Source organism: Tamandua tetradactyla, chromosome 5, assembly GCF_023851605.1.
Source record: "Tamandua tetradactyla isolate mTamTet1 chromosome 5, mTamTet1.pri, whole genome shotgun sequence".
Taxonomy (NCBI): domain Eukaryota; kingdom Metazoa; phylum Chordata; class Mammalia; order Pilosa; family Myrmecophagidae; genus Tamandua; species Tamandua tetradactyla.
The window spans coordinates 8,934,880-8,962,180 of NC_135331.1; the positions used below are offsets into that span (position 1 = coordinate 8,934,880).

The 27,301-nt window shown below is 49.0% G+C and overlaps 1 protein-coding gene across 18 annotated transcripts in view; it reads left to right on the plus strand.

Annotated features, from left to right (window-relative positions):
- The window catches only part of PITPNM2 (phosphatidylinositol transfer protein membrane associated 2), a 159,727-nt gene that overhangs the window by 103,640 nt on the left and 28,786 nt on the right, over positions 1-27,301 (plus strand). For all 18 annotated transcript variants that reach the window (XR_013175530.1, XM_077159680.1, XM_077159679.1 and 15 more), the window contains one exon: positions 12,360-12,533. Coding sequence is in view for 17 of the 18 variants with exons in the window: in XM_077159680.1 (XP_077015795.1) it covers positions 12,456-12,533 (78 nt within the window). In the remaining variant the exon portion in view is untranslated. The remainder of the gene's footprint in view (positions 1-12,359; positions 12,534-27,301) is intronic.

Here is a 27,301-nt window from a genome sequence, read left to right on the forward strand (position 1 = left end):
CGGTTAGTACACAGAGTACATACCCACCCCATCCCCAACGTCCCACCCCACCCACACAGCTCATTTCCCCTATTAGTAACATTGGTGTGGTAAGTTTGTTACAATTGATAAAGGAGTATTGATGCATTATTAGCAGAAGTCCATGGCTTAGATTAAGTTTCCCTCTTCTTGTACAGTTATGTGGGTTCTGACAAGTGTGTATTGTTTTGTAACCGCCATCTCAATATCATACAAAATAGTTTCACTGCCCTAAAAATCCCCTGCACTTCACTTTTCATCCCTTCCTCCCTTTCCTGAATGCTGGCAACCATCGATCTTTTTACTGTCTCTGTAGTTTTGCCATTTCCAAAATGTCTAGAGTTGGAATCAGGCAACTAAAGAATCCAACATAGGATATGTGTGCCTCTAGACTTGAAGTCAGCACTACAGGCTACTTGTAGGCTTAACATTAACAAGCTGTTTTTTAGGAGAAAAAAAAGAAAAGTCATCATTTGCGACTGATAAGCCTCTAAGTAAATTGGCTCTGGCCCTCACAGTTGGTTGTGGGTAGAGGTGTGTGGGAGGGTGTGTAAGCTCAGGAGAGAGGACACCTTGTCCAGGCGGAACCCCCATCCTCTTCAGGGGCTGTAACTACCTGCAGTGTCCCTGCCTACAAGCCACAGGGAGGCAACCAAAGTGGATACTCGGTAAATGTCTATTAAACGCACAAATTCATGAAAGGCTGAATGTGGTGTCAATTGAGAACTGGCCACCGACTTGTCAGAAGGTCACTGGTGACCATGACCAGTGCAAGCTCAGGGGAGTAGTGGGATAAGCTAGGTGGAGAAGGGATTGGAGGGTAAGGCAGTGGAGTAGTGAGTATAGCTAACTTCCATGAGGATTTTTGGCTATGAAGGGGAGTAAGGAGGATGGCCCAGAAAGGCTGTGGGGCTCTGCTTGCTTGTTTCTGTAAACATGGGAGCTGTCACTTGCATGTTTTCCTGCTGATGGGAAGGCGCCAATATAGAGGCAAGAACTGATGGTGCCAGAGAAAGTAGAGCATTGTGGGAGAAGGTTCTTGATGGACAAGAGGGGGTGAGGTCCAGTCCACGAGAGCAGAAAGAGGGAGTAGGTGCAGATGTTGGGAGACTTGAAGGTGGGGATTTGAGGAAATGAAGAAGATGAAAGACCAGGAAGAAGGTGTGAATGTGCAGTTCAGGGACCAGATGAAAGTGGTAGGACTGATTGCTGGGCCTGGGGGGTGCACCCTGGGTTTATGGTCACACCTGGCTCAGCACCCGCCCAAAGAAGGAAGCACTCAGAACTGCCGGCTGCTCCTGTTGCCAATGCTTGTTATCTTTTGTCGTTATTACATCATCATTGTTGTAATAAGGGGTAACCACCAGTTTTGGTGCATGCCAGTCCTGTCTTCCTAACTCTGGTGTCTTAGGCTGTTTTCCTACCGTTTGGTCTTTGCTGCTAGGAAGAGGAAGGTTGAGTGAATCTCCCCGTGAATGGGGCTGAGCCCTGGGCCAGAAACAGAGATGAAGGATAGTCTCCCTGCCTGGAGGAGCTCCCTGTCTCCGCACATCTTAGGGAGGCCCTCCCTCCTCCACGGTGCTCCTGGAAGGCCCCAGACACACGTGCTCACCTAGGTGAGTGGAGGAGGCAAGTGCTCGTTACCAGGACAGTGATCCTAGAGATCTGCCAAAATGGTAGAATGGAAGGCCCCTAAGGATACCCCGTGCTGCCACTGTGGCTCCCAGCCCAGAAGCCAGGCAGTGGGATGCCAGGGCCCTCTGGGCTTGTTTTGCTGTCATCACCTCTAAGCCGTCAGAGCCCTCTTGTGGTGCAGCCCAGCTTCTTTTCAGCCCCACAGTTGGGGCTGATACCAACGTGGCGAAATGGTGGCAGCAGTGATCCCCCCAGTCGCATGATGAGTTCCAGTGAATCCTCTGCGTCCCCGAGGATCTGGGGTTCAATTGAAATCTTCTTCTGTGCCTGGCACTTCTTCCCTTTCCCCCAGCAGTGAGGTTGCTGAACGGACCCATGGGCCAGGGAACAGGAGTCAGAAAAAGAGAGCTTCCCTCAGCCTCCCGATATCCTGAGGCTGGGCAAGAACCCTCTCAGGTTGCGTCTGTACGAGTTTCATTTGTACTGCAGGGTGGCCCTACTCCCCTGCTGCCCCCTGGCCCTACCCCCTGCCTCCTGCCTGCAGAGCCCCCGCAGCACCCCAAGGTGGCTGCTGTCCCATGGACCTGGTGACCAGCTCCACAGTGCCTCAGCAGTCACCCCTGCCTGCTGTCCAGGAGTACAGGATGAGATGTGTGGACTTGAGGGTGACTGCTGCAGTGCCAGGCCGGGGCAGAGCAGAGGGCACCAGAGGGCCGGGGGCTGTGTCCTGTGCAAGGGCTGTGTCCAGCTCTGGGCTCCCCATCCCCTGCCCAGGACGGACTCTCCCCTCGAGGCTGTCAGTTCCCAGGGGAGGAAGCCAGCTCTGCTTGTGAAACACAGGCAAGTCCCTGCCTCCCTAGGACTCAGGCTTCTCGTTAACAAAATGAGGGTTGTGCTGGATCTGGGTCCTCACCCTGTCTTTTAGCCCAGAAACCTTTTCTTCAAAAGAAATCTTTAGTGGAAGCCCAGTGTCTGGGGGACAAAGGTACAGCTGCCCTGGGGCGGTGGTTGGATGCCCCCCCTGACTCTGCACCCTTGAACCTCCAGTCCTGAGCTCAGACTGTCCAGGTGCAGAAGGGATCTTTCTCAAAGGATGGAGAGGCAGCTGCAGAGACATGGACCTCCTCTACCCACTCCCACCTCCACACCCCACCCAGGCCTAGCAGCCAGTTCCTGGGGCTCAAGGTACTGCCCCTTTCCCCTCCAACCCCCTGCCCACCCAATCCCCCACCCCCCATCAGGTGGTGCTTCTGTCCCCCTCCCAGGCGGAGCCTCCTGTCCCTAGAATGGATGCTCCGGGGAAGGGTGGCCAGTGGGGCATCTGGGGATGAGATTCTTCTAACATTGCCCATTTCAGCCCCTGATTGAGAACCTGTGGGTTTGGGAAACAGAGAGGGAGGGAGGGGGCTTTCCTAGGGCAAGGGAAGAGACTCTAGGGCCAGGACGGTGCTCCAGATATCTGCACGTCCCCCAACCCCGAGGTCCCAAGAGCTGGCTGCAGCTCTTTTCCAGCCCCACCGGCTGCCCTCCCCATGGATACAAAAGCTGAGGCTCCCACTGGTCAAAGGCAGAGTGGCTTCCAGACTTAATAGCCAGAATGCAGCCGAATTGCCTTTGGATGGAATCCATCCTCAGTTGTCTCTACACAGCTTCACTTCTGAATTCCATCTGTGACATCAAACCCCATCGAGTCATGGAAAAACAGATTAAGTTCTGTAAACTCAATTCTCTGCTCTCGCTCCCAGTCAGGCTGTCTTGCTCTGGCTCTGTCTGAGGAGCTATCTCACCTACCTGCCCACCCTGCACACCGACCCCCCACTCCGTCCATCCCAACCCCCCACCCCACTTTGATCTTGCAGATGTTGCGCTTCCATGGAAGTAATGACCCTTGCAATTCCCGGGGGGCCCAGGCCGGCAAGTTACACTGTGTTTCAGTGGAAGGCCTGGGGCCTCTTGTCTCTTTCTCCACTGCATGCCTCTTTTCTCAGTCTTTCCCACCCAGTTCTAACTGTACAGCTGCCTGAGGAGGGGCTAGCAAGAGGGGTTGGGGTGAAGGCTTAGCCTGATCTCCTCGTGCCTCCCTCAGGGTCGGGGGCCACTCAGACCTGACAGCAGCCTTTCTCAGCCTTGTCTGAGGCTCTCCTGACCTCACACCCACTTCCTCCCTGGCAGTCCCCTTCCCCACAAGGCAGGCTGCACTCAGGTGCAGACCCGTGGTTCCCTCTGAGACACAGATGAAGATGGGGTGGGGTCCTGTCTAGGGTCGAGAATACAGGGGTGCTGGAACCCTACTTCTTTTCTAAAGCCTCGTGCCATATTGAAGGCCTACCGGAGAGTCCGGCACTGCCCTCCCTGGAGAGGGGCTGTGGGGCGTGTGCTTGTGTGTGTGTAGGGGGTTGTGCAATACGGCTCCTCGCCTGGCTTTCCTCGCAGGAGGGCTGCTAGAAAGCTGTATTTTTCTCTTCTCCCTCTTTCTGTGCCAGGCGCCGAAAAATGCCCTGTAGAAAGCAGTAAAATATAATTCTGTCTAACCCATCACGACTGCAGCAGCGACAAAGATGAAATGTGTTTCTGTCGCGTGACCAGGCAAGAGAGTGGGTGTAATGAGATTGTCTGAGGGTTCAGCTGCTGGGCAAGAGGGGCCCAGGGGACAGACAGGCACAAATCACTCTGTCTTCTCTAATCAGGGTGAGCTCCACAGAGGGGTTGGGGTGGACTCGGCTCAGTTGCCTCAGGCTCAGCCAGGAAGAAAGCAAGAGTGACCCTGCCCTGCTCTGACAAGCCATGTCTGGCTGTGAAGCCAGCAGGGCCCATGGCAGGCGGGTCTTCCTTCTGACCTCTGTGTCAGAGGGGCAGGGCTAGCTTTCCCTGGTGTCCGCAGGTGCCCTGCCGCCCCCAGGAACTGCCTTCCAACCCCTGCTCAGCCCAGCAGAACCTCCTGAGTGCTACCTGCTGCTGCTGAGTGCTCTTTGGAACTGGGCTGAGCACTTTGTGTGTCTTATCTCATTTAATCCATGAGGCAGCCCAGCAGGACAGGTGCTATCGTCATCCACCTTCTACAGAAGAGAAATAAAGATCACAGAGATGAAGCTACAGGCTATCTGTCTTTTGCCGTGTGTGCACATGCTGCTCAGACTCTGCTACCGCTGCCCTGTGGAAATGTAAGCAACACAGAAAAGTGCAAACCAATGTTGTCCCACATTTCATCAATCACAGTTCAGAGAGAACTGTCACCAACATTCAGTGAACTGTCATTCCAGACAGGCAGACATAGTGTAACATTTTAAAAAACGGGTCATACTCTACAGGCACCTTTAAAATAAAATCCAATTTAATTTTATGTGAATTTAACTGAAAAGAGAATACCTGTATGCATGTATCTAAAATGAAACAGAAGGAAATTGCTAAACTTCGGAAAAAACTTTCTTCAACATAAGCAATACAAGTTCCTAAAATGTTAAAGAAAAACTTGTAAAAGGTTGGGGTCATTAATTTTTACCTAGCTAATGAACCAACTTCCATGTTGTTCTAGTTTGCTAGCTGCCGGAATGCAACACACCAGAGATGGATTGGCTTTTAATAAGGGGGAATTTAATGAGTTGCTGGTTTACAGTTCTAAGGCTGAGAAAATGTCCCAATTAAAACAAGTCTATAGAAATGTCCAATCAAAGGCATCCTGGGAAAGATACCTTGGTTCAAGAAGGCCGATGAAGTTCAGGGTTTCTCTCTCAAGTGAGAAGGCACATGGCGAACAGTCAGGGCTTCTCTCTCAGAGAAAAGGGCACATGGCAAATACGGCGTCATCTGCTAGCTTCCTCTCCTGGCTTCCAGTTTCATGAAGCTCCCCGGGAGGCGTTTTTCTTCTTCATCTCCAAAGGTTGCTGGCTGGTGGACTCTCTGCTTCGTAGTGTTGCTCTCTCTGAATCTCCCTCTCCAAAATGTTTCCTCTTTTATAGGACTTCAGAAACTAATCAAGACCTACCCAAATGGGTGGAGACATGTCGTCCCTTAATCCAGTTTAATAACCACTCTTGACTAAATCACATCATCCAGAGAGATGATCTGATTACAAGTTTCAAACATACAGTATTGAATAGGGATTATACTACCTTTATGAAATGGGATTTATATTAAAACATGGCTTTTCTTAGGGGGCATGCTTCCTTTCAAACCAGCACACATGTTATGGAAGTTGAGGAAAAGTATCATATTTTCCATCTCTTTTCTTCCTCTCCCAATGTATATTACTTATATTATTTTCACTTTGTCAGAGTTTTTACATTCTAGTCAATAACTGTAATTGTCACAATTTCAAAAATATTAATTCAGGATTTCTCTATTGCTGAACTTATTTCGATTTATGTTTTGGTTGGTTGGATTTCACCATCGGTAATTTTTAAAGAAGACCTTATGGATATTGAAGCCCTTAAGTTTATTTTTGAGAGTGTACTCTTTATACTTAAAGGACAGTTTAGCTGGGTATAATATTCTTAGGTCATAATTCCTTTCTTTAAAAACTCAGTAGATGTGAACTACTGTTTTCTAGAATTGTATAACTGTGAAGAGATCTGATTCTCCCCCATTGCATCTCTCTTTGCCCTCTAGTTATGTGTGTTTTTTGCAATTTGTCTTTAAAAGTCAGTAACTTTTTCAGGATGTGTCCTGATGTAAATTACTCCATAAATTCTCACTAGGACACAGTATATCAGTATAATCTGTAAAATCAAATCTTAATTTCAGGAAAATTTTCCATCATATAATGGATAATTTTTCCCTGCTCCATTTATTCTGTTTTCTCCCAGAAGCACAACAATTAGGTATATGTTAGATCTCCTTTTGCCTCCCATGTCTTGTCATTTTGTCTTATTATTCTCTGTTTAATTTGGCTAGGATTTTCTCAAGCCTGGCTAGAGAAAATCTCTCATTGTTTGTGCTGTGCTTTATCTTTTTATTTATTGCTTATAATACAGCTTTTTAAAAACATCTATGATATTTTTATTTTTATTTCCCATTTTCTCCCTGAGTCCTGCTAGCTCACTTTTCATCTTTCATCTACTTCTGTTGTCAAGTAATTTCTTTTTAAAGTTTCTATGTCTCTTCTCTTTCACCCCTGCCCCCACCAGTTTTTTGGGGTTTTTTGGCAGGGGTGCATGGTCCAGGAATTGAACCCGGGTCTCCCTCATGAAAGGTGAGCATTCTACCACCGAACCACCCATGCTCCCTATGTAAGGCTCTTTTTTCTTTCCTCTCCAGTTTTTAAAGATTGTATCTGTCATTTCTTTGAGTCTATGGGGAGATATTTGTTTGAAGTCTTTCTGCATTTCTCTGGGTATTCCTTGTGTGATGCATGTTCCTCATCTGCCCTTTCCCTTTAATGCTTAGAACCCGTGTTCGTCCCTTTCTGATTACTGTTTCTCAGCTCCCTTCTAAAGCAGTGTGGGGAGCATGGGACCTGATCTGGGACCATCTACACTGCATTTTGGGCTTATTGTCTGGGACACTCTCCCCAGAGAGAGGTTACCTAACCTTTGCCTGGGATTCCATCTCTCGCAGGTTTCAGGGTCCATGAGATCAGTGTGGCTCACAGCAAAGCTCTTTGGGTCATCGACTCTCCATGTTATGACCCGCTCCTTACTGTCCCTTCTCTCTCCCGGCTCCAGTTCACTTCTGGTATTGTCCCCTCTCTGGGAAACCAGGTTCTGTCATAGGTGTGGCTTGTTGGTATGATTTCTTTGTCCACCCCCGCTCCTCTGCCATTCTGAAATTTACAACCACATCTCTACATGTGCTAAAATGTTCACAGTAGTACTGTTCGTATCAGCCAAACTGGAAATTGCCAAATGCCATTGATAATAGAAAGGCTAAGTAAATGATAGTATATTCACCCTATGAAATACTGTACTGTAATGAGAATGAATGATGTACAGCTATCTGCACCACTCTAATGAATTCTGTGACCATAATGTTGAGCAGAAGAAGCTGTTCACCAGAGAACATACAGTAGGATTCTGAGTAAAATGGCGGTTTCTGTAGGTTAAAGACAGTTGAAGATTGGTAACACATACAGTTCAACCTAATATAAAGCACGAAAACAGACTCAAGTCAGGGTAGTGGCTGTCCGTGGTTGGGGGTATGTGCCTAGAAGGGGCCAGAAAGGAGCCTCTGAGGGTTGCTGATTTTCTGTTTCCTGTTCTGGGTACTGACCTTATGGGTGTGTTCAATTTATGCAAGTTTACCAATACTTACAACATATGCGCTTTTCAGTATGTATGTCATACTTAGGAAAAGTAAAAACAAGAAACAGGGAGACTCCTCACCTCTCCCAGGGCATGTGCCCAGCCCTAGATTTCATCACCGGCCATGCCTTTCAGATATGATATTTGTTTGGAGTCCAGGATGACTTGGGTATTTTCAGAAGGTCCCTTACTTTCAGAGCATTCTCCGTGGTATTTGGCTGGTGAGCTTGCTTGTCTGTGGCGCAGCGGGTAGCAAGTGCCTGGTTGGCTGGCGATGGTGACTTTTCTCTGTCTTCGGTGGCTTTTCACGGTTTTTGAGGGAAGGCAGTGGAGCAAGAATGTACCTAGTCTGCCATCCTTAACAGGAAGTCAGGATGGATCTCTTAATCAACTAGTATAGGTATAGCCAGAAAGAAGCAAACCTGATTGTGTTTCTAAGCTAAATAAAATGCTAGTAATTCACCAGACCAGAGCAATCTCCTTGAACCTTGAAAGACGGCCCTCTAAGCAGTAGTGCTCAGAAATCCATTTTGTCCATTTTCCAAGGGGACAGTCCTCAGAGGGTACAGACCTCGAGGCTTCCCTGGGACAATTATGCCCGAAGCCTTCGGCAGGGCTGCTCTGACCTTCGCTTCCCATGGAGATGCTGGTTGTAAAGCCTGCTTTATCACCATGTCCTACTGGGAGTGTCTCTTCTTCCCAAGGAGAGAGAGCCAGCATGCCAGGAAACAAGTGACAACCTTCTGTCCACTCCAAGCCCTGGCCCCAGCCCCGGCCGTGAGCTTTGTGGGTATGTGAATGGGCAGTGTCGCCAGGCTGCAGGGAATAACTCCATCTCAACCTGAGTGCGTCCTTCCCAGGGCAGGTGGCCACAATGTGGTCCCATCTCCCTGGGATACAGCCCCTCCTTAGGGTGCATGTTCCTGCCTCTGGGCCTTTGCTTATGCTGTGCCTCCTCACATCTGCCCCAGTCCTGCCCATCAAAACCCTGTCCATCCCGGGGAACCCAGCTCAAGTGCTGTGAGAGTTCCACCTTCCACAAAGCCTTCCCCAAGTTGCCCAGGACTGTGGGTGATCCCACACCCACTGGAGTCGCCTCATCCTAGCTATACTTGCAGCTCAGACAAGAAGTGATGGGGTCTAGGAGGTGACCCTGTTAGTAAGAGCCTTTGTCAGGCTTTGAACTCAGGTCCCAGGGTGGGCTCCACCCTGTCTCCTTTATAGTTCTGACTCCATTATTTTGGCTTCAGTCACCCATGCAATTAACTAGAACTCTGCAGAACTGTTTATCTGGTTCTTTCCTTCTACTCACCTACCTACCTACCTACCTATCTACATACCTACCACTGTAGATCTTTGTTTCTGGTGGGCAGAAGCGCCGTTACCTTTTGCCATCACATTGTCCACTAAGCATAGGCCTTTTCTAGTTGTTCCCAGAGTGGTCAGTGTGGCTGCCACTCCTGGCTGGCCCCAGTTTTGCTATCTGTCCATCCAGCACCCCCCCCCCCCCAGGTGGTAGGGGCACCACAGGGCCTCGGCCCTCTGGGTCTGTGTCTGTGCCTCTGCCTACACAGGGTCAGATGGATACTACCTGTATAATGACATCTCACCTGTCCTTGGGAGAAGATAGCCGAGACCCAGGAGTGCAAGTGCCTTTACTTCCTGGTACAGACATGTGCTCACAGAGTCTTAGAAATCGGAGAACCCAGCCAGATGTTGGGTTCAGGCTCTTGAAATTTCATCTCTGGCTAAAAATGGGCTGTCATTTAAGGAGATGGAGGCTTTTAAGCCCCATGGGTCCTGGCCCACCCCAATTCCTATGTCCTGAAGCAGACCTGGTGGGCAGTGGAAACTTAAGTGCATGGAGAATTGATCTGACTTGAGTGTGGTGGGTTCAGGCAGGTCATTGATGATGGAGCAGTGAAGACCCAGAGGACAGATGACCTTGACGCCTAGAGTTTCCAAAGAACGTTTCAAGAGGCCACCCTCTGTGAGACAGAGGAGAAGGGACTTGCGAAGGCCACTGCGGGTCATCGCACTGATCCCATGCAGCAGGGGGAGTGCACCCGAGGCAGGTGTGAGTGCCACTGTGTCACTTAGGCACACTGCTGCTTCTCAGTGCCTGCCTTCCTCTTCTGTGGAACAGCTCCATTGTGCCGTCCAGGGCGGGAAGGTGGGGTGGGGAAGCCTGAGGTTTAAATGAAAATCCCCTGGGGGATGGCATACAGAACATGACCCTCTTTGGATCTTGCTTTTCCTGTTCCCATCTCTAATCGTGATTTCACCCCATTTCTCCCAAGTACACAGTTCTCTCTTTTTTCTGGGTAAGGATGTCTTCCCAAATTGCCTGTCTGTGCTATCATCTTAGCTGGAAGTCCTTCCAGGTTTTGGATACACATACCCGCTGCTCTAGGACAGCCCACCTCATATTGCAAATCTTTCCTTGGAGGGAAGTAGAGCTTAAGGGCTGAAGAGCCATCCCTGGTTTGTTGTCTGCCCAGTTTCCAACCTGACTTGAGCATAAGTATGTGGCCCCCTGGGCAGCCAGATCTCAGAGCTGCATGAATGGAGATGGGAGAAGAACTACTCAGGGGCAGCACTCGGTCTCTGCTTTCCTGCCCTCCTGACAGTCTCAGTCCTGGCCCCAGGCTCACCATCCTCTCAGCAACCCGGAATTTCCTGTGATCACATACCCCAATCTTCCTGAGAGTTCAGATCAACACAGTTTCCTCAATCTTGTTAGATGTCCAGGAAGGTTCAATGCATGGGCGATGCTTAAATACCCCCTATACATGGGTGCCCCTGGGAAGCTGCCAGTCTGGTCAGGTCCTTGCATTCTCACCCAGCTGGAGTCCCAACCTCTCGCCACCAGCCCCCCTCACCATGTGTCCTCACAAGTGTCCTTCCTAAAATACAGTCCTAATTCTGCCAGTCCCATTTTGGAAACCTTCACTCAGCTTCCAGTTAGCAGCACATAATCTCTCTGCAGGTAGCCAGATGATATCGACAATGAAGCCTCAGCTATCCAAGACACAAATTATAATTTTGTTTTCCAGATAGCTGAGCACCAACTTGAGCATCAAGTTGTGTGTGTGTGTTTTTTTTAATTTGATTGCTTTTGATACAAATCTTCATCAAAAGTTTTCTATATCTCTTTGTCACTAACCCTCCCATCCTTGGGAGAACAATAGGTGATGGTGGATTTTCACCGTGCACGTCTCTTGGAAAGTTCAACCCCTCACCTACCCTCCCCCACCTCTCCCTCTAAGCACTTTATTAAAGAATTTCCTGTGATCACATACCCCAATCTTCCTGAGAGTTCAGATCAACACAGTTTCCTCAATCTTGTTAGATGTCCAGGAAGGTTCAATGCATGGGCGATGCTTAAATACCCCCTATACATGGGTGCCCCTGGGAAGCTGCCAGTCTGGTCAGGTCCTTGTATTCTCACCCAGCTGGAGCCCCAACCTCTCGCCACCAGCCCCCCTCACCATGTGTCCTCACAAGTGTCCTTCCTAAAATACAGTCCTAATTCTGCCAGTCCCATTTTGGAAACCTTCACTCAGCTTCCAGTTAGCAGCACATAATCTCTCTGCAGGTAGCCAGATGATATCGACAATGAAGCCTCAGCTATCCAAGACACAAATTATAATTTTGTTTTCCAGATAGCTGAGCACCAACTTGAGCATCAAGTTGTGTGTGTGTGTTTTTTTTAATTTGATTGCTTTTGATACAAATCTTCATCAAAAGTTTTCTATATCTCTTTGTCATCTTCAATAGAAGGTCTGAGTACTTTGTTTATCTTATTAATCTCTTATGTTCCCAAGACCTAACCCAATGTCAGCAATAGAGTAGATGTTAATAAATTTTTCCTGTTGGATTGAGAGCAAATTCAAGGACCCCTCTTTTGGATAATTCAGAGTTTCTGCCATAAAGCAGTGATGCCATCGGCACCTGGTGACATGTACAGGTCCCCAGCCTGCTGATTTTTAAACTTCTTGGTCTATGTCTCATTGTTTTTTTTCTCTTGAGTTCTTTCCCACGAGTAGCCATCATCACCACTTGCACTGTGGGAGTCCCTCCTTGCAGCCACTCTTGTCAGCATGCTTGGAGCTGGGAAAAGCAAAGCTGCAGCTCATTAGAATTCTGAGTAAAGCCAGAGTAGGGCACCCTTCACCCATACAAGATGTGTCCCCCTTCCACTACTCCAGGAAGCCACAATCCTTCCATAACTATTGATCAGAGACTCTACACATATCATCTCACTCAATCCTTTTGACAGCTTTCTGCGGTTGTGTAACAAACCAGGAGAATGAAAGATAGAGAGGAATGGGTACCTTCTCAGTATCTCACTGCTGGCTTATGGTGGAACCCAGATCAGAATTCCAGCCTCGGTCCTAGAACAGGGCCTTTGCCACCATGTCCACCAGCCTTGTCAGAATGTGACTGTCTTGTCCTCCTCTCTCCCAGGGGTCCTCGGTGAATTCTATCATGGTTATTTAAGGAACCTTGCCTAGAAGTCCCCAGCTTGCAGTTCCCCATCGACGGGAAGGCTTGCACTCCAAGATGATCATAAAGGAGTATCGGATTCCTCTGCCAATGACCGTGGAGGAGTACCGCATTGCCCAGCTGTACATGATTCAGGTGGGTCCAAGGGAGGGCCAGGGCTGGGCACACAAGTGGCTGTCAGGACTTCGCATGGACCAAGCTGGAGTCCCAGCCCTCACAGCACATGGCTTCCAAGCCCCATGGCTGGCTCTCAGCACTCACCATACCAATACTCCCTTACGTTTAACATGGGTCGTCTCTCTAATCCAGACGTGGCTGCTGTTTGACGGGCAGGGTAGCAGGGAGGTCCGGAGGAATTAATAGTCTTACCTAAGAATGCACAGCTGGTTCCTGGCTTCCAGGTCCATGCTGCCAGCAAATAGCAGTGTCACACATGTGGCTGGCTCACAGAGTCACAGAGGGGTATAAGGATGACAGGTGGCTGTGACAAACGCCCCCAATCCCCACCCCCTGCAGACTCAGGTGCCTGCCTAGCCTAGCACCCAGGATTGAGAGCCCTGAGATCCTGTCGCCTGTGGCCCAGACATGACCACAACTCCCACTTCCCAAGGTCAGGCTGGATCCTTGCTCTATGGAAACTGTCCGGCTTCCCTGCCAGCCTCCTTCTCTGCCTCCAAGCCCCAGCCCTCTGCCAGGGCTTGAGGAACTCAGGGCTTCCCACATTGCTCGGAACCTGGTCTCTCCTAACTGCTTCCCTGGGGCACATGGATGCCTCTCTGCTCTGCTGCCCAGCAGGACCTGTCCACCCATCTGGGAGGTACCTCAAGCTGTAAGAGCAGCAGGGAGACCCCAGACTGGCACACACAAGCCCTCTGTGGTTTGTGTGGGCTCCCACCCTCCAACCCAGTTCAGGGGTCTTAGCCATGAGCTCCCAGGAGCATCCTGGTGCCCCAACCTCATCCGAGGAGAAGCCTGAGGAAGCTGTTGGGGTTAGGCCAGTACCCTAGCAGGGAAGGATTGATGGGGAGCCTCTCTGGGGGCCTCTGGCTCCAAGCTGCTTCAGAAGCACCACTCAATTCTCTCTTGAGCCACTTAGCCCTTAATTATTCCTAGAGAGCAGGGAGAGAGAAAGAGATGTATGCTGGCCCCCCAGCCCTGAACACTCGGGCAATGACACAGCTGGTTCAAGGACCAGAATGCTGTGCTGGGGGAGGCCCAACCACAGGCAAGGCAGCCCCTCAGCTCCACATGTGTCCTGGGGTGAGGGCCATCGAGCTCTTCCAGGACTAACTTATAGCAACATCCCAGAGCTTTTCTGGAACAACTTATCACCTCTGACTCTGGGCTCCTCAAAACCACCTGCCATTTTTACCCCTTCTTTTGGATTAAAAAATTCATCTTTTAAATGACCACCCTCCGCTGCAGGGCAGCCCCGGGGCCCCAGCTGGTCATGCTGGGATACACAGGATCTTTGGATTCTTGTGGGGCCCTGTTAGCAGGCCTCGGGGTAGGGACAGAAGCTGGCTCCAGCCTCTGAGAACTGGTGCAGGCATTACTGCTGCTATAAAGCTTCAGGGCTCCTTCCCCAGGAGCATGCATGTGTGCACATGTCCGCTTTCCTGTGGAAATAAAAATGGGAAATGGCCACATGGAGTTAGTAAAGGGACTTCAGATACTGTCATCATTGAGAGTGTGGTTGTTGGCAGACGCTGGGGTGCAGTGTTCCTCTGAGCAGGCTGCAAGGCTCCCTAGAAGAGGCAGCTGTCCATTCTGTCTATACATCCAGAAATAGATGGCTTGGCCCTACAGCAGGGAATGGATGGGGGGTTGCTCCCTGTCCCAGGTGCAGGGGCCCCCAGCTTTGAAGTGCCTACCCCTGTGCCCTTGACGTTTGCTGTTTCTGGTCTGAGGATTCGATGGTGCCGCTCTTAGGGTCATGGCCACAGGCCCTTCTCAAGGAGCACACAGCTGGGGAGTTTTCCCTCTTCAGGATCCCTGCTGGCCAGGGGGTCAATGGCTGGATTCTTGCCTGCCACAGCACCTGTCCTGGCTCCGATAGAATGAACTGGAAGCTGTGCTCCTCATTGGCCACATCCCACTGAGGGCCAAGGCTGGACTTGCCCAGCGTCTGGACACAGGTGGGACTCAGGCCATTGGTCCCCCACCCAATTGGGAGGAGATTGTATGGATGGGGGGCTCTGGGCTCCTTTGGCTGCATATTGAATTGTTTGATGAAATAGAAGAAAATGTTGTGAACATAGAGTCTCCTTTGCATTCTCAGACCCCTTGCAAAAGCTGTTTCCTCCTGGTTTTTCTAACCTCTCTCCCCCACCTGCAGCACGAAGTGATTCTCCTGAACCCTTGCAGCTTTGCGTCTTGCATCTACCCCATGCCTGGGCTTCTTGCACTTTCTACCTCCTCCTGGTTGTCTGCCAGTCTCTCTTCCTGCCAGACAGTGAACTCCTCGAGTGGAGACGGCCTGGTTGTGTGTTCCCAGCCCCAGTTCTGCCTGTTTTCTCCTCCTCTCCAGCCCTTCAGGAGCTCCAGGAGGCATGAAGTGCCTCTCTCTTCACTTAAAAAAAATTTTTTTTGCACTTGAGGTGAAAATCACATCGCATACAATTAACCATTTTAAAATGAACAACTCGATGGCATTTAGTATATATCTCCAGCTGCTCGTGATGCTTGGAGGACCCTTCCTCTGAGTTCAGCCCCCTGGGGGGAACCCAGGGTTTGCCTGGCTTGCGAGGGGCTGCCTCCGGCCTTCCTTCCCAGTGCCCCTTCACACCGTGGGAAGGCAGGAAAGGGAGTCTCCAAGGTGGGGGTGGGGGGGTGGCTCTGGCCCTGGAGGCTGGAGCTTCTTGTGGGGTAAGAAAGGCCCTGCAGGCAAGTGGAGGTGAGGATCCCAGGGAGGGAGAGCCACCCCTGTCTGGGATTCTGGAGGAGGCAGTGCTAAACTGGGGAAGGCAGTGTTTTCCAGGAATCAGACCCTCCTTGGTGGTCAGAGGCACAGCTGTACCCTCACCCCGACCTCCCAGAGGGCCCTGCTCCTCCCTGGTGGGAAGTCCTTGAGAAGGGTGGCTCCCTAGGCCCAAGGCAGAGCCTAAGGGGTCTGGAAGGGAGCAGCAAGGCTCTAGCTGTAGGATTTGTGGGCTGGAACCCCAGGTGCATACCTCTCCCCTCCCTGCCCCTGAGATACCCCCACTCAGCCGTGCTGTCATCTGTGGAACTTATGCCCACCCATGGGGCACAGCAAAAATGCCCCTCCTTCGTGTGTCCTTCTCTGCCACCTTACCTGCACATACTTGCTTTCTTCACGCGCCTACCTCCTCTGCTTCCTGCCTCTAGACCTAGAGTTCCTAGGGGCACTGCTCACCGTGGGGGTGGTGGGTATGAGTGTTACCTCAATCGTGGCTATAGATGTATGCCAAAACTCATCAAACCATACATTTTACATATGTACAGTTTACTGTATGTCCATCATACCCCAATAAAGCTACTTTAAAAAAAAAAAGAAAAGCTAAATTTATCAAACGTTTCTATGTCCTCTATTGTCCTAAAGATTGGGACACAGACATGAGAAAATATGCTTCCTGCAGGTGAGATAAATACATCTATAGCCAATTCTAATAGCGCAAATCCAGGCAGGAGACCGAGGTCTTGGGAGACAGCTGAGACTGCGGGCTGCGGGTGATTGCTTGGGTGAGTGCTCCAGGAGCACAGCTGATCCCCGCTGGGCTCTACGGAGTGGATGGGCCTTCCAGGAAGGCAGCTGCGGTTTTGTGGGAAGAATATTAAGGCAAACTTAGTCTGTTTCCCACTCCTGCTGCTTAACCACTGGGCTGAACAGCTGGGAACCTGCCCACATCCTCTCTGAGGCGGCCCCTGAAATAACCCGACTCCGCCAGGCTGTTAGGGGGATCGAAGGTACTCACAAAGTACCCAGCCAGCACTTGGTATGAAAGGCGGCGTGCCCAGGACCCTGGACAGCTCCGAGGCCTGCTCTCTGGACCTCCTGGTCCCTGTGTCCCCTCTCATCAGCTGCAGTGGGCCACAGAGCTGCTATTCTCCCACCTGCCTGGAACTTCCTGTTTTCAGAGAGTCCTGGTCTCCTAGGTGTGTGCTTGCTCTGCCCTCTCATACAGCCCCCGGCCCCGGGGAGGGGGGAACATGTGGCCCGCCGCCTTGTGGCAAATGGGCTTGGGATGGCCTCGCCCTGGGTGTGCATGCCCCCTGTCCCTGCCTTCTGGCTCCCTCACACAAGCCCACAGCCCACTGAGGTGGGCACGAGGGCCGGCGTCCATATCTGTGAGTGCAGAAGGTTGGGGTGACCTCAGGACACCATTGCTTGGAGGTGTCTTGACTGAGAGCTGTCCTCGCAGAGTGGGGCAGCCAGGGTTTGGTCTGAGTGAGGGAGAGGGAGGAGTGGCTGCCCTTCACGATGCCCGCTCCAAAGTTTAGAGATATACAGGATCAGAGGAAGCTGGGGACAGAGCTGGGCCTAAAATTCACTTTTTTAATCAACAAATCTACAATGAGCACCCACTGAAGAGATGCACAACGGCAACCTGGGTTCCGTGGCTCTGCCCCTTCCCACAGCGACCCTTGCCCCCTCAGCAACCATCCTGTCCATCTCCCATGATGACGGAGGTCAGGGTGCCCAGAGCCTTAGGTACATACCCTTATTTAGTTGTCACGAAAACCTTTAGAGGCTGGTGACATTTCACCCATTGTACAGATGAGAGCCTGTGGGTCAGAGATGCAAGGAACTTACCCAAGGTATACAGCAGGTTCCAGGTTTTGTCCTTAGACGTGGCTGCCACCTCTTCCACCCAGGGGCTTGGAGGGCCTAGAGATCACCTGGCGCACTTACCTTCTTTGATGTCTCAACCATTAAGGACCAGAGCTGAGCATCACCCCTCACCCCTTCTGACTCTAAAAGCCTAGGCTCTCTCTACCATACAGCCCTTCCCCATTCCTGCCCCCAGAATGCACATATATGCACAAAGTTACCTTGCAGGCAATTTATTGGAGCCTCTGTGGTCCAGCCCCAGGACTTGGCTGCATGCCTTGGAGAACGCTGCTAAGGAAAGCTAGGAGGTGGAAGGACTGGCTTGGAGGCAGAGGGGCTCGGTGAGGGTGGCAAGGCCTCACCTTTTGGGTAGGTATGGACAGGTAGTCTGGAGCTCACTCGCAGAAGGTGGGTGTGGGTGCTTACCTGGTGGGGATGTGGAGTTGCTGGGATGAGGGCACTGGCTGGGTGGTCGCTCTAGCACCCCTTGAAGCCGTGGGGGAAGGGGTTTGTCTCCTTCTGTTTGTCTCTGTTTGTCTCTGTTTGTCTCCATCTCCACGTTCCCCATGCCTTCTCCCTCCTGGGCTGCCTGGCAAGCAGGACCTCCTGCCCTGGCACTCAGAGATTCGCCTGAGCTGCAGGGCCTCTTGCTGAGCCTCCTGGCAGCCCAGGGCCTGCACAATCAGAGAGCCCCGTCCCCACCTAGAATTTTGGGAATGGAAACAGGAGAGAAGTGACTTGACCAGAGTGAAAGGAAATTGTCACAGAGTTGGGACCAGAATCTATTTTATTCACTCAGTAACTCTTTTTGAGAATCTACCTTATGCCCAGGGGTTCTCCTGGAGGCAGCTCTGTGCCGCAAGGCAAGACGGCCCTGGAATCAGGCACCGCTGAGTTCAAGTCTGGCCTCTGCCGTGTGATGCCTACAACCTTGGACAAGTTCCTCCTCCTTTATTAGCCTCCATCTCCCCATCTGTAGCTTGGGGATAATGGTAATACTTCACCTTTCTCTAAGTACTGTTGCAGTAACTGAGGGAAAAAGTGCATATAATGCAGTCAGCACAACCACTCAATAAAGGAAGCTACTGTAAGTACCAAGAGGGCAGAAGTGTCCAGGAAAGGACAAAATGTGTCCCAGAAAGAACAGGATTGTCCAGGGAAAGACAGGTGTCCAGGAAGGCAGAAAGTGTCCAGGAGACAGTAGCTGTTTTCACCGTGGAATCTGGTGTACTTTCCAGATGCGCTCTGCAGCCCTTTTACAGAGGGATGGTGCTTCCCTGCTCCGACCCCACCTGCAGCTTCCACCAGGGTCTTTTTCTTTTCTCTGAAGGAGAAACAGTAGCTCTGGGCCTTTGAGGTATAGTACATTTTTGTACCCAGAGAGGGCAGAGCCCCAGTGTTGAGGCAGGGGACGTTGGCAGCAGGGCTGCACATTGAGAGTAGCCCCGCCTATATGCACATCTGTGTGCCCTAGGTATGCACTTAGGGGCGTGTGTGTTGTGCATGCACCTGCTGTTCAGGAAGTTGACTGAGCTGGCCTTGGCGGTGCCGTCATATCACCATGGAAACAGATACTGAGCTTAAGGTTTCCAGCGCCAGCCTTAAAGATGAAGACAAGGTTTTCTGCATAAGCAGAAACCTGAGCTTTTGGAGACTAGGAAGAGCGGCCATGGCAGTGAGAGACACAGAGGTGCCTCAGGCCCCTGCTCATCCCACGCTTGATCGCTCTGTCCTTTTATTCAGCACAAGAGGCTTGTTTTGTTGTGTAAGAGCTTTATTGAGATGCAAGTTACACGCCACACAACTCACCCTTAAATTCTACAATCTAGTATATTTACTCAGAGTTATGCAACCATCACCACAGGCCAATTTTAGAACATTTTCATCATCTGAAAAAGAAACCCTACACCCCTTAGTTGTCGCTTTCAGCCATCTCACACACACACACACACACATCTCAGACCCTGGAAACCACTAATTCACTTTTCAACTCTATAGATTTGCCTGTTTTGGACATTTTGTATAAATGGGATCATACAATGTGACCTTTTATGTCTGGCTTTTTTCACTGAGCATAATGTTTTTGAGATTCATCCATGCTGGGGCATGTATCAAAAGTTCATTCTTTAAAATAAAAAAAAAATTCATTCATTTTACTGACAAATAATATTCCATTGTGTGGACAGGCCACATTGTTTGTCCGTTCATCCTTTGATGGCCATTAGAGTAATTTCCACTTGTTGGCTATTGTGAATAATGCTGCAAACACTCCTGACCATGTTTTTATGAACACTTTTTCAACTGTCAGGCACATGCCTGGAAGTAGAATTGCTGGGTCACATGGGTTGCTCTTATGTTTAACCTTTTGAGAAACCACCAAACTGTTTTCCAAAGTCTCATTAGGGAACTTTCTTCCCACTGACTGTTTAACTTGATTGTTAGTATTTTTTTTACTACCTTTAATAAAACAATACAAGTATGTTAAAAAATTTTTTTTCACATTCCCAGCAAGCAGTGATGAGGGTTCCATTTTCTCTGTATCCTTGTCAATGCTTGTTATTTTCTATGTTTTTAAAAACAGCAGCCGTCCTAGTCAGTATGAAGTGGTATCTCATTGTAGATTTAATTTGTATCTTTCTAATAACTAATGATGTAGAGCATTATGTTCATGGCCATTTATATAGCGTTGGAGAACTATCTATTCAGATCCTTTGCCCATTTTTAAATTGTCCTTTTGACTGTTGGTATATATTTATTCTTTATTCTAGGTAACATGTCGCTTATCAGATACATGATTTGCAGAAAAGTGTTCTCCCATTCCGTAGATCATCTTTTTCCTTTCTTAATGGAGTACTTTGATGGACAAAGATTTTTTAATTTTGATGAAGTGCAACTTAACAATTTTTGTTGTGGTGGTTGCTTGTGCCTTTAGTGTCTTAGCTAAAAAAACATTTTCTAATCCCAAGCTACAGAGATTTACAGCTCAATTTCTTCCAAGAGTCCTGTAGTCTGAGCTCTTGGAGTCAGGAGGCCTTGTTTTTAATGGGCTGTCAATAGCAGGCAGTGAGAAAGCTGTGTTGTTTAGGGGGTCGTAGACTGTCTGTGGCGCTTGGGTCCTGCCCAGAACCCCACTGCTTTCCCAACTGCCTCTGACCAGCTGTGTGGTCCCCTACACGTTGCTGCATATCCCTGGACCTCAGTTCCTCCATCTACACCACGAATAGGCTTCTTGAGGAGGGTGTATCTGCCAGGGTCTTTCTGGTTCTGAGCCTCTGTCTTCTGGAGTCACTCTCTCCAGAAATAACCTGCATGTACTCTCTCTTCGCCACCCAGAAGAGCCCTAAATCAGCGACCCTTAACTCCTGCACACACACATGTGTGCAACCATGTACACACACCTGACACTAGCATGGAGACATGGCCATCAGCCTTAGAACCCAAGACCCGTGTGGTCAGGCACTGTGGCAGGATAGGCTGCTCCAAGCCTCCCCTTACCTGGTGAGCTGGGGACTTGCAGCCCAGCCCAGCCCTTGCTGAGTACTGTCTACCTCAGCCACAGAATAAATGAGATATTAGGGCTTTTGGTCATGGATAAACCTCTGGTTCAGCCAGGAGGCTGAGTCATGGCCCTGCCAGAAGAGCATGGGGAGCAGACCAAAGCAAGACTTGCTTGGTCCAGTCTGCACTCTTGGGAGGAGAGGCCTGGGTGGGGCCCATGCAGGGGTGGAAGCACGCATCCCATCCCTGGGTCTGGGTGCAGAGTCCAGGCCAGTGCCCCCTCCCCCCCTTCTGCACAGCTGCCTCCAGATGAGGCACCTGGTGCCCACTCCATGCAGAGCCCTGTCCTCCTGGCTCCCAGACCGTAGGGCAGGCAGGTGCAAGGCACACACAAGTTCCTGGGATGAGTCAGGGCAGAGTGTGGGCTCCTCGCTGCTTCTCATCAGTGCCACGTCTGCTTGTGGCCTGGGAAACTGGAGTTTCATCATGAGCGAGGTTTGTCAATTTCCCCACCTGTGATATGGGAGCATAAATCTGCCTAGTCACATGGCTGTCGGGAGGTGCAAAGGAAAGCAGGCAGGTACAATGGCATGTATGGCTGAAGCAGCACCAGTAAGCTCCAGCCCTGGGCTTTTGCTCGTGCTTTTTGCCCACCATGAGGCTGCCTCTTCCAGGAAGCCTTCCTTCCTGACTGTACCAACTCCCAATAATGGTGGCCTGGCCTATTATGGCCTTTCTTTGAGTCTCAACACCACCAATACTCTGCATGTCATGGATTTAGGCTCTGGGATCCCTGAGGTTGCCTGGCCTCATGGGAATGGGAGATGCTTGCTTGTCCAGCTGGCTCTCCTCTGCCCTGGGGACTCAGAACCTCAATTGAGGGGGTCCTAGAGACACAGTAAGGGGAAAGGAAGTGACCCCATCCCCACCCCCTCCTGGATCCAGTGACCTGGATCAGTGACTGATCCAGGACTAGAAAATGACAGGGGCAGGGAAATACACAGCCTGGCCCCCCTCTGCCTCCCTGTCCCAGCCTCACCTAATGTCCGGGTCTCTGATCATCAGGACCTTATCCTGGCCTCCAGGGAATCTCTGCAGCCAGGAGCACCTGCCCTGCTTACCCCAATGCTGGGACTACAGAGGGGAAACTGAGGCATAGAGGGATTGAGTGATTTATCCGAGATCACAAAGTGAGGAAAAGGCCACAGTGGGATTCCAAAGCCCTTGCCCTGAGCCGGATGTTCTGCTGCCTCTTGAGGAGCAAGCCTCCCTTGGACCCCAAGAGCTGAAGGGAAAGTTCGTGCCCCCCACCTCAGAGAGGCCCAGCCCTGGGTATTTGGGGCTCAGGAGGAAGATTTCAGTTCTCACCTAACACTGCAAGGGGCTTGGCTTTGGAAGCCTCACTTGCTGGCCAGCACCTGGCAAAGACTCAGATCCCTTTGGCTTGACACTGTGGCATCTACATGGTTTGATAAGTACAGGCCATGTCTGGGCCCAGAATGGGCAGGCCGCCTGCTGTCCCTTGGTCCTGTCCAGGACAGGTCCCAGCCTGTGGGTGGAGTGACCAGCTGCTTGGGGGTATAGTAGGGAGGACAGTGCTGACTGCTGTCTCAGGATCCCGCCATGTCCCTCCAGCTGCCCCAGTGGGAGCCAACTGCCGCTCCTCTCCTCCCTATTTGCACTCCTATGCCAAAAATTCAGTTTCCTCGAACCACTCCCTGCTGACCTCAGGAGGCAGGTACTGCTGCTTCCAGCACTGGGGGCTCCTCCTGCCTCACCTCAAGAGATCCTATTCCTGTGGGCAGCTTAGCCGCTTTCTTCCTGAGAACCATGCTCTGGAGAACCACCCGCATGCCGAGTGGCCGCACAGTGGAATAGCATTCAGTGATGAGTGAAAAAGAGCTGTTAGTGCAGCTCACCCCATTAAGATGACCTGTATGGGCATAATACACCGATGCAAGGAACGCATTTCCTATTATTCCATTTTATATGCAGCTTGGAGAGCCACAATCATCCCATGGTGCTGACGGTCAGAATTGGGGTTGCCTCTTGAGGGGTGCTGGCTAGAGCTCATGAGGGACACTTCTGGGTACTGGGAATCTTCTGTCTTGATTTGGATAGGGGTGACATGGGTGAATATATGTGGATAATTCTTTGAGCTGAATAATTAAGGCTCATGCTAAACTTTGAATATTACTCCTCAGTGAAAAAGTTAAAAGAAAAAGAAAGAAAGAAAAATTAAAAACCAAGGCACCAGACAAGGGGTCAGGAGGCCCAGAAGTGAACCCAGTTCTACCCTTAATCACTGGGACAGTCATCGGCTTCTCAAGCCTGTTTCTGCTTCTGTCAGTGGGCTGACAGTGGTGTCTTGTGCAGTACAGGTGCTCAGCAAGTGCCAGTCCTTACTGCTGGCAGCTAGAGAGGAACTAAATTCCTTAGCCCTCCACCACCTGCCTCCCACCCACCCTCTGGGTACTGCCCTTTAGCACATCATCCTCCCTCCCTGGCCTGCTCTGCTTGGCCTGGGACCTCCTCCTCCTCCTCCAGGAGCTCCGCGGTGCCTGGAGAACACCTTCCCTGAAGCCCTGGGTTGCAGTGTAAAGATCTTTGAGGTCTGTCCCCAAACCAGGAGCAGAGACCACTACTCCCAGAGTAGCCCTGCGAGGCGGACATCAGACAGCAGCCGCCCCTCCCAGCCTGGCCTGCTGCTTCCGCTGGCCCCGTTGGTTGAAGCCTGCTCTCCAGAGCGGTTCCAACTTTAGCTGTTTTGCCCTCCGGGGGTTGTTCTTTTCTTGGAGACCCAGAGGAGCCACTGCTCACTCCTGGAGACTGGGCCAGCTAGTGAGAATCCCCGCTGTAGCAGCGGACTGGGACTTGTTTCAGATGGCACTGAGCAGCGGCCTCACAGCCCAGCATTCTAGAGGCAGGATGATCTGAGCAAAGCCAGTGACATTTTTTTCCTCCAGCTTCATTCCTGTATCTTTTTACTTTTTATTCAAGTATAGTATATATGCAGAAAAATGTATGATTGATAAGTTACCACTGGGTGGACTTGAATACAACGAGCATGCCTGGGTAGCCAGCACCAGATCAACAGGTAATATTCTCAGCGCCCCCAAAACTCCCCATGAGTCCCCTGTTGGACTTGTTCTTTAACAGCATAATTGAGATATAATTCACGTACCATGCAGTTCACCCGTTTAAAGTGAACAATCCAGAGGTTTTTTGTATATTCACCACAATTAATTTTGGAACACTTTCATCACCTCCAAATAGAACCCCATACCTTTTAGCCATCACCCTCAAACCCTACTCCCTCTCACCCCTGACAGCTACTCATCTATTTCTATCTAGATTGGCCTCTTCTGGATATTTCATATCAATGGAATCATGTAATATGAGGCCTTTTGTGTCTGTCTTCTTTGAGTTAGTGCAATGTTTTCAAGGTTCATCTATGTTGTACTGTGCTTCAGCACTTCATTCCTTTTTATATGTGGATATACCATATTTTATTTACCCATTCGTCAGTTAATGGGCATTTGGATTGTTTTAATTTGGGGCTATGATAAATAATGCTGCTATGAACATCCGTATACAAGTTTTTGTGTGGATGTCTGTTTTGGGTTAATTTGGATAAACCTAGAAGTGGAATTGCTGAGTCATATAGTAACTCTATTTTAAGCCCCTGCGGAACTACCAAACGTTTTCCACAGCAGCTGCACCGTTTTATGTTCCTTCTAACAGTGTGTGAGGGTTCTAGTCTCTCCACATCCTCGACAGCACTTGTCACTGTCTGTCTTCTTGATTGTGGCCATCCTAGTGCATGTGAAGTGGCATCTCATTGCACTGCCCTAATAGTTAATGATGTGCAGCATCTTTTCATGTATTTACTGGCCTTTGTACATCATCTTTGGGGAAATATCTATTCAAGTCTTTTGCCCTTTTAAAAAATTTGTCTTTTTATTATTGATTTGTAAGAGCTCTTTATATATTGTGGATACTAGACCTTCATCAGATATATGATTTACAAATGTTTTCCTTTATCCTGTGTTGTCATTTCCATTTCTCTCTCTCTCTCTCCTTCCTCTTAATTATTTTGATTTTTTATTGTGGTAACCTGTATACAACACAAAATATCCCATTTGACCACTTTTAAGTCTACTATTCAGTGACTTTAATTACATTTACAAAGTTCTATTGCTGTCACTACTACCCAGTCCCAAAACTTTTTCATCACCCCAAACAGAAACCTTATGTCCACTGTACAGTAACTCCTCGTTCACCTCTCCCCCTGGCTGCCGGTAACCTCTAACCTGCTTACTGTCTATATGAATTTGCTTACTCTAGATATTTCATATAAGTGGAATCGTACAATATTTGTCCTTTTGTGTCTTGATTTTTTTTAAAAAAATATTTTGAAATAATTTCAAAATTGCAAACACCCAAAGAACTCCAACATAACCCACCACTAAGATACCCAGATCTACCAACTTTTAACATTTTGCCACATTTGCTGTATCATTCTATCTATTTATCTGTCATTTATCTTTCTACTTCCTAAACATTTGAAAAGAGATTTCATACACCATGCCCCTTGAACACTTGATATTTTCAGGTATATTTCCTAAAAGCAAGGATATTTATTTTTGTAACCACCTTAAGTAACAGTTATCCAGTTCAAGAATATATTCCAGTTTTTTCTTATGCCCCGAAAGAATCCTTTTGGGCCTTTTCTCTTCCATTATTATCCATTCTAGGATCTAAGGTATTACATTTAGTTGTCATTATGATTCTTTTTAGTCACTCTTTTTGTCTTTGAAATTGTGGAAACTGCATACAACATAAACTTTCACATCTCAACCCCTCCCAAGCATACATTTCAATGGCATTAAAACATTCGCAGTGCTGGGCCACACTCACCACCTCCCATTATCAGAACTTTCCCATCATCCCGAACAGAAACTCTATACTCATTAAGCAGTAAGACTCCATTCCACCTCCCTGCTGCCCTGTACTCTACTTTCTGCTTTATAAATTTGTGTAGTTTAGTTATTTCATGTAAGTGGAATCGTACAATGTCTGTCCCTTTGTGTCTGGCTTTCTTCACTCAATATGACATTCAAGATTCATCCTTGTTGTAGTATGTATCAGAACTTCGTTCCTTTTTATGACTGAGTAATATTCCATTGTATGGCTATCCCACCTTTTTTTTATCCATTCATCTCCTGATAGACATTTTGTTTATTTCTACCTTTTATCTATTATGAATAATAATCTGCAATGAACGTTGGTGTAAAAATATCTGTCTGAGTCCCTGCTTTCAATTATTCAGGATATATTCCTGAACTGGGATTGCTGGGTCATATGGTAGTTCTGTGTTTAACTCTTTGAGCAACCACCACACTGTTTGTACAGCAGCTGCACCATTTTACATTCCCACCAACAGTGCATTAACATTCCCATTTCTCCACGTCCTTGCCAGCGCTTGTTAATTTCCATTTTTTAATGGCCATTCTAGTGGGTGTGAAGTGGTGTCTCATTCTGGTTTTAATTTGCATTTCCCTAATGGCCAATGATGTTGAGCATCTTTTCATGTGTTTATCGGCCATATGTGTATCTTCTTTGGAAAAATGCCTATTTGGGTCCTTTGCCCTTTTTTTTGTTGTTGTCTTTTTGTTGTTGAGTTGTAATAATTCTTTACATATTCTGGATATTAAACCTTTATCAAATACATGGTTTACAAATATTTTCTCACATTCTGAAGATTTTTTCCCTTTCTTTATAATATCCTTTGCTGCCTAAAAGTTTTTAATTTTGATGAAGTCAAATTATTTTTTTCTTTTGTTGCTCATGCTTTTGGTGTCATATATAAGAACCCATTGCCAAATCAAAGTCATAAAAAAATTTCCCCTATCTTTCTTCTGAGAGTTTAATGGTTTTGACTCTTAAGTTAAGGTTGTTGACCCACTTTGAGTTGATTTTTGTATACTGTGTGAGGTCAGAGTGCTTTTTTTTTTTTTTTTTTTGCTTATGGATGTCCAGTTTTCCCAGTACCATCATTTGTCAAACAGACAGTTCTTTCCTCATTGAACGTACTTGGCACCCTTGGTGAAAATCACTTGGTCATAGATGTGTGGGTTTATTTCTGGACTCTCAATTCTATTCCATTAGTCCATATGTCTATCCTTATGTGAGAGGAGGCTATCTCGATTTGTAGTAAATTTTGAAATTGGAAAGTATGAGTCCTCCAACTTTGTTCTTTTACAAGATTGTTTTGGCTAATTAGGGTCCCTCATATATCCATATGTGTGTCCATTTCTGAAGGAAAAAAAAGAGCCAGCTGGAATTCTGGTAAGGACTATGATAAATCTGTAGGTCAATTTGGGGCCCTTGGACTTTCAGCTGTGTTTAGGAACATGCGTTCAGGCTTCCTCCCCGGGCCTGCCATCCCGTGGGGCTTTCTGCCTGGAATGGGACAGCCTGTCTCCTGTCATCATCTGTGCCTCCTCCCATGCAGCCCCCTTCACCTTCCTTAGGAGCCATCGTGCCCTGCTGGAAGACACTGTGGCCATTTGGCTCTCCCTCTCTTCTGCTGCCTTCCTGCTACTCCGGT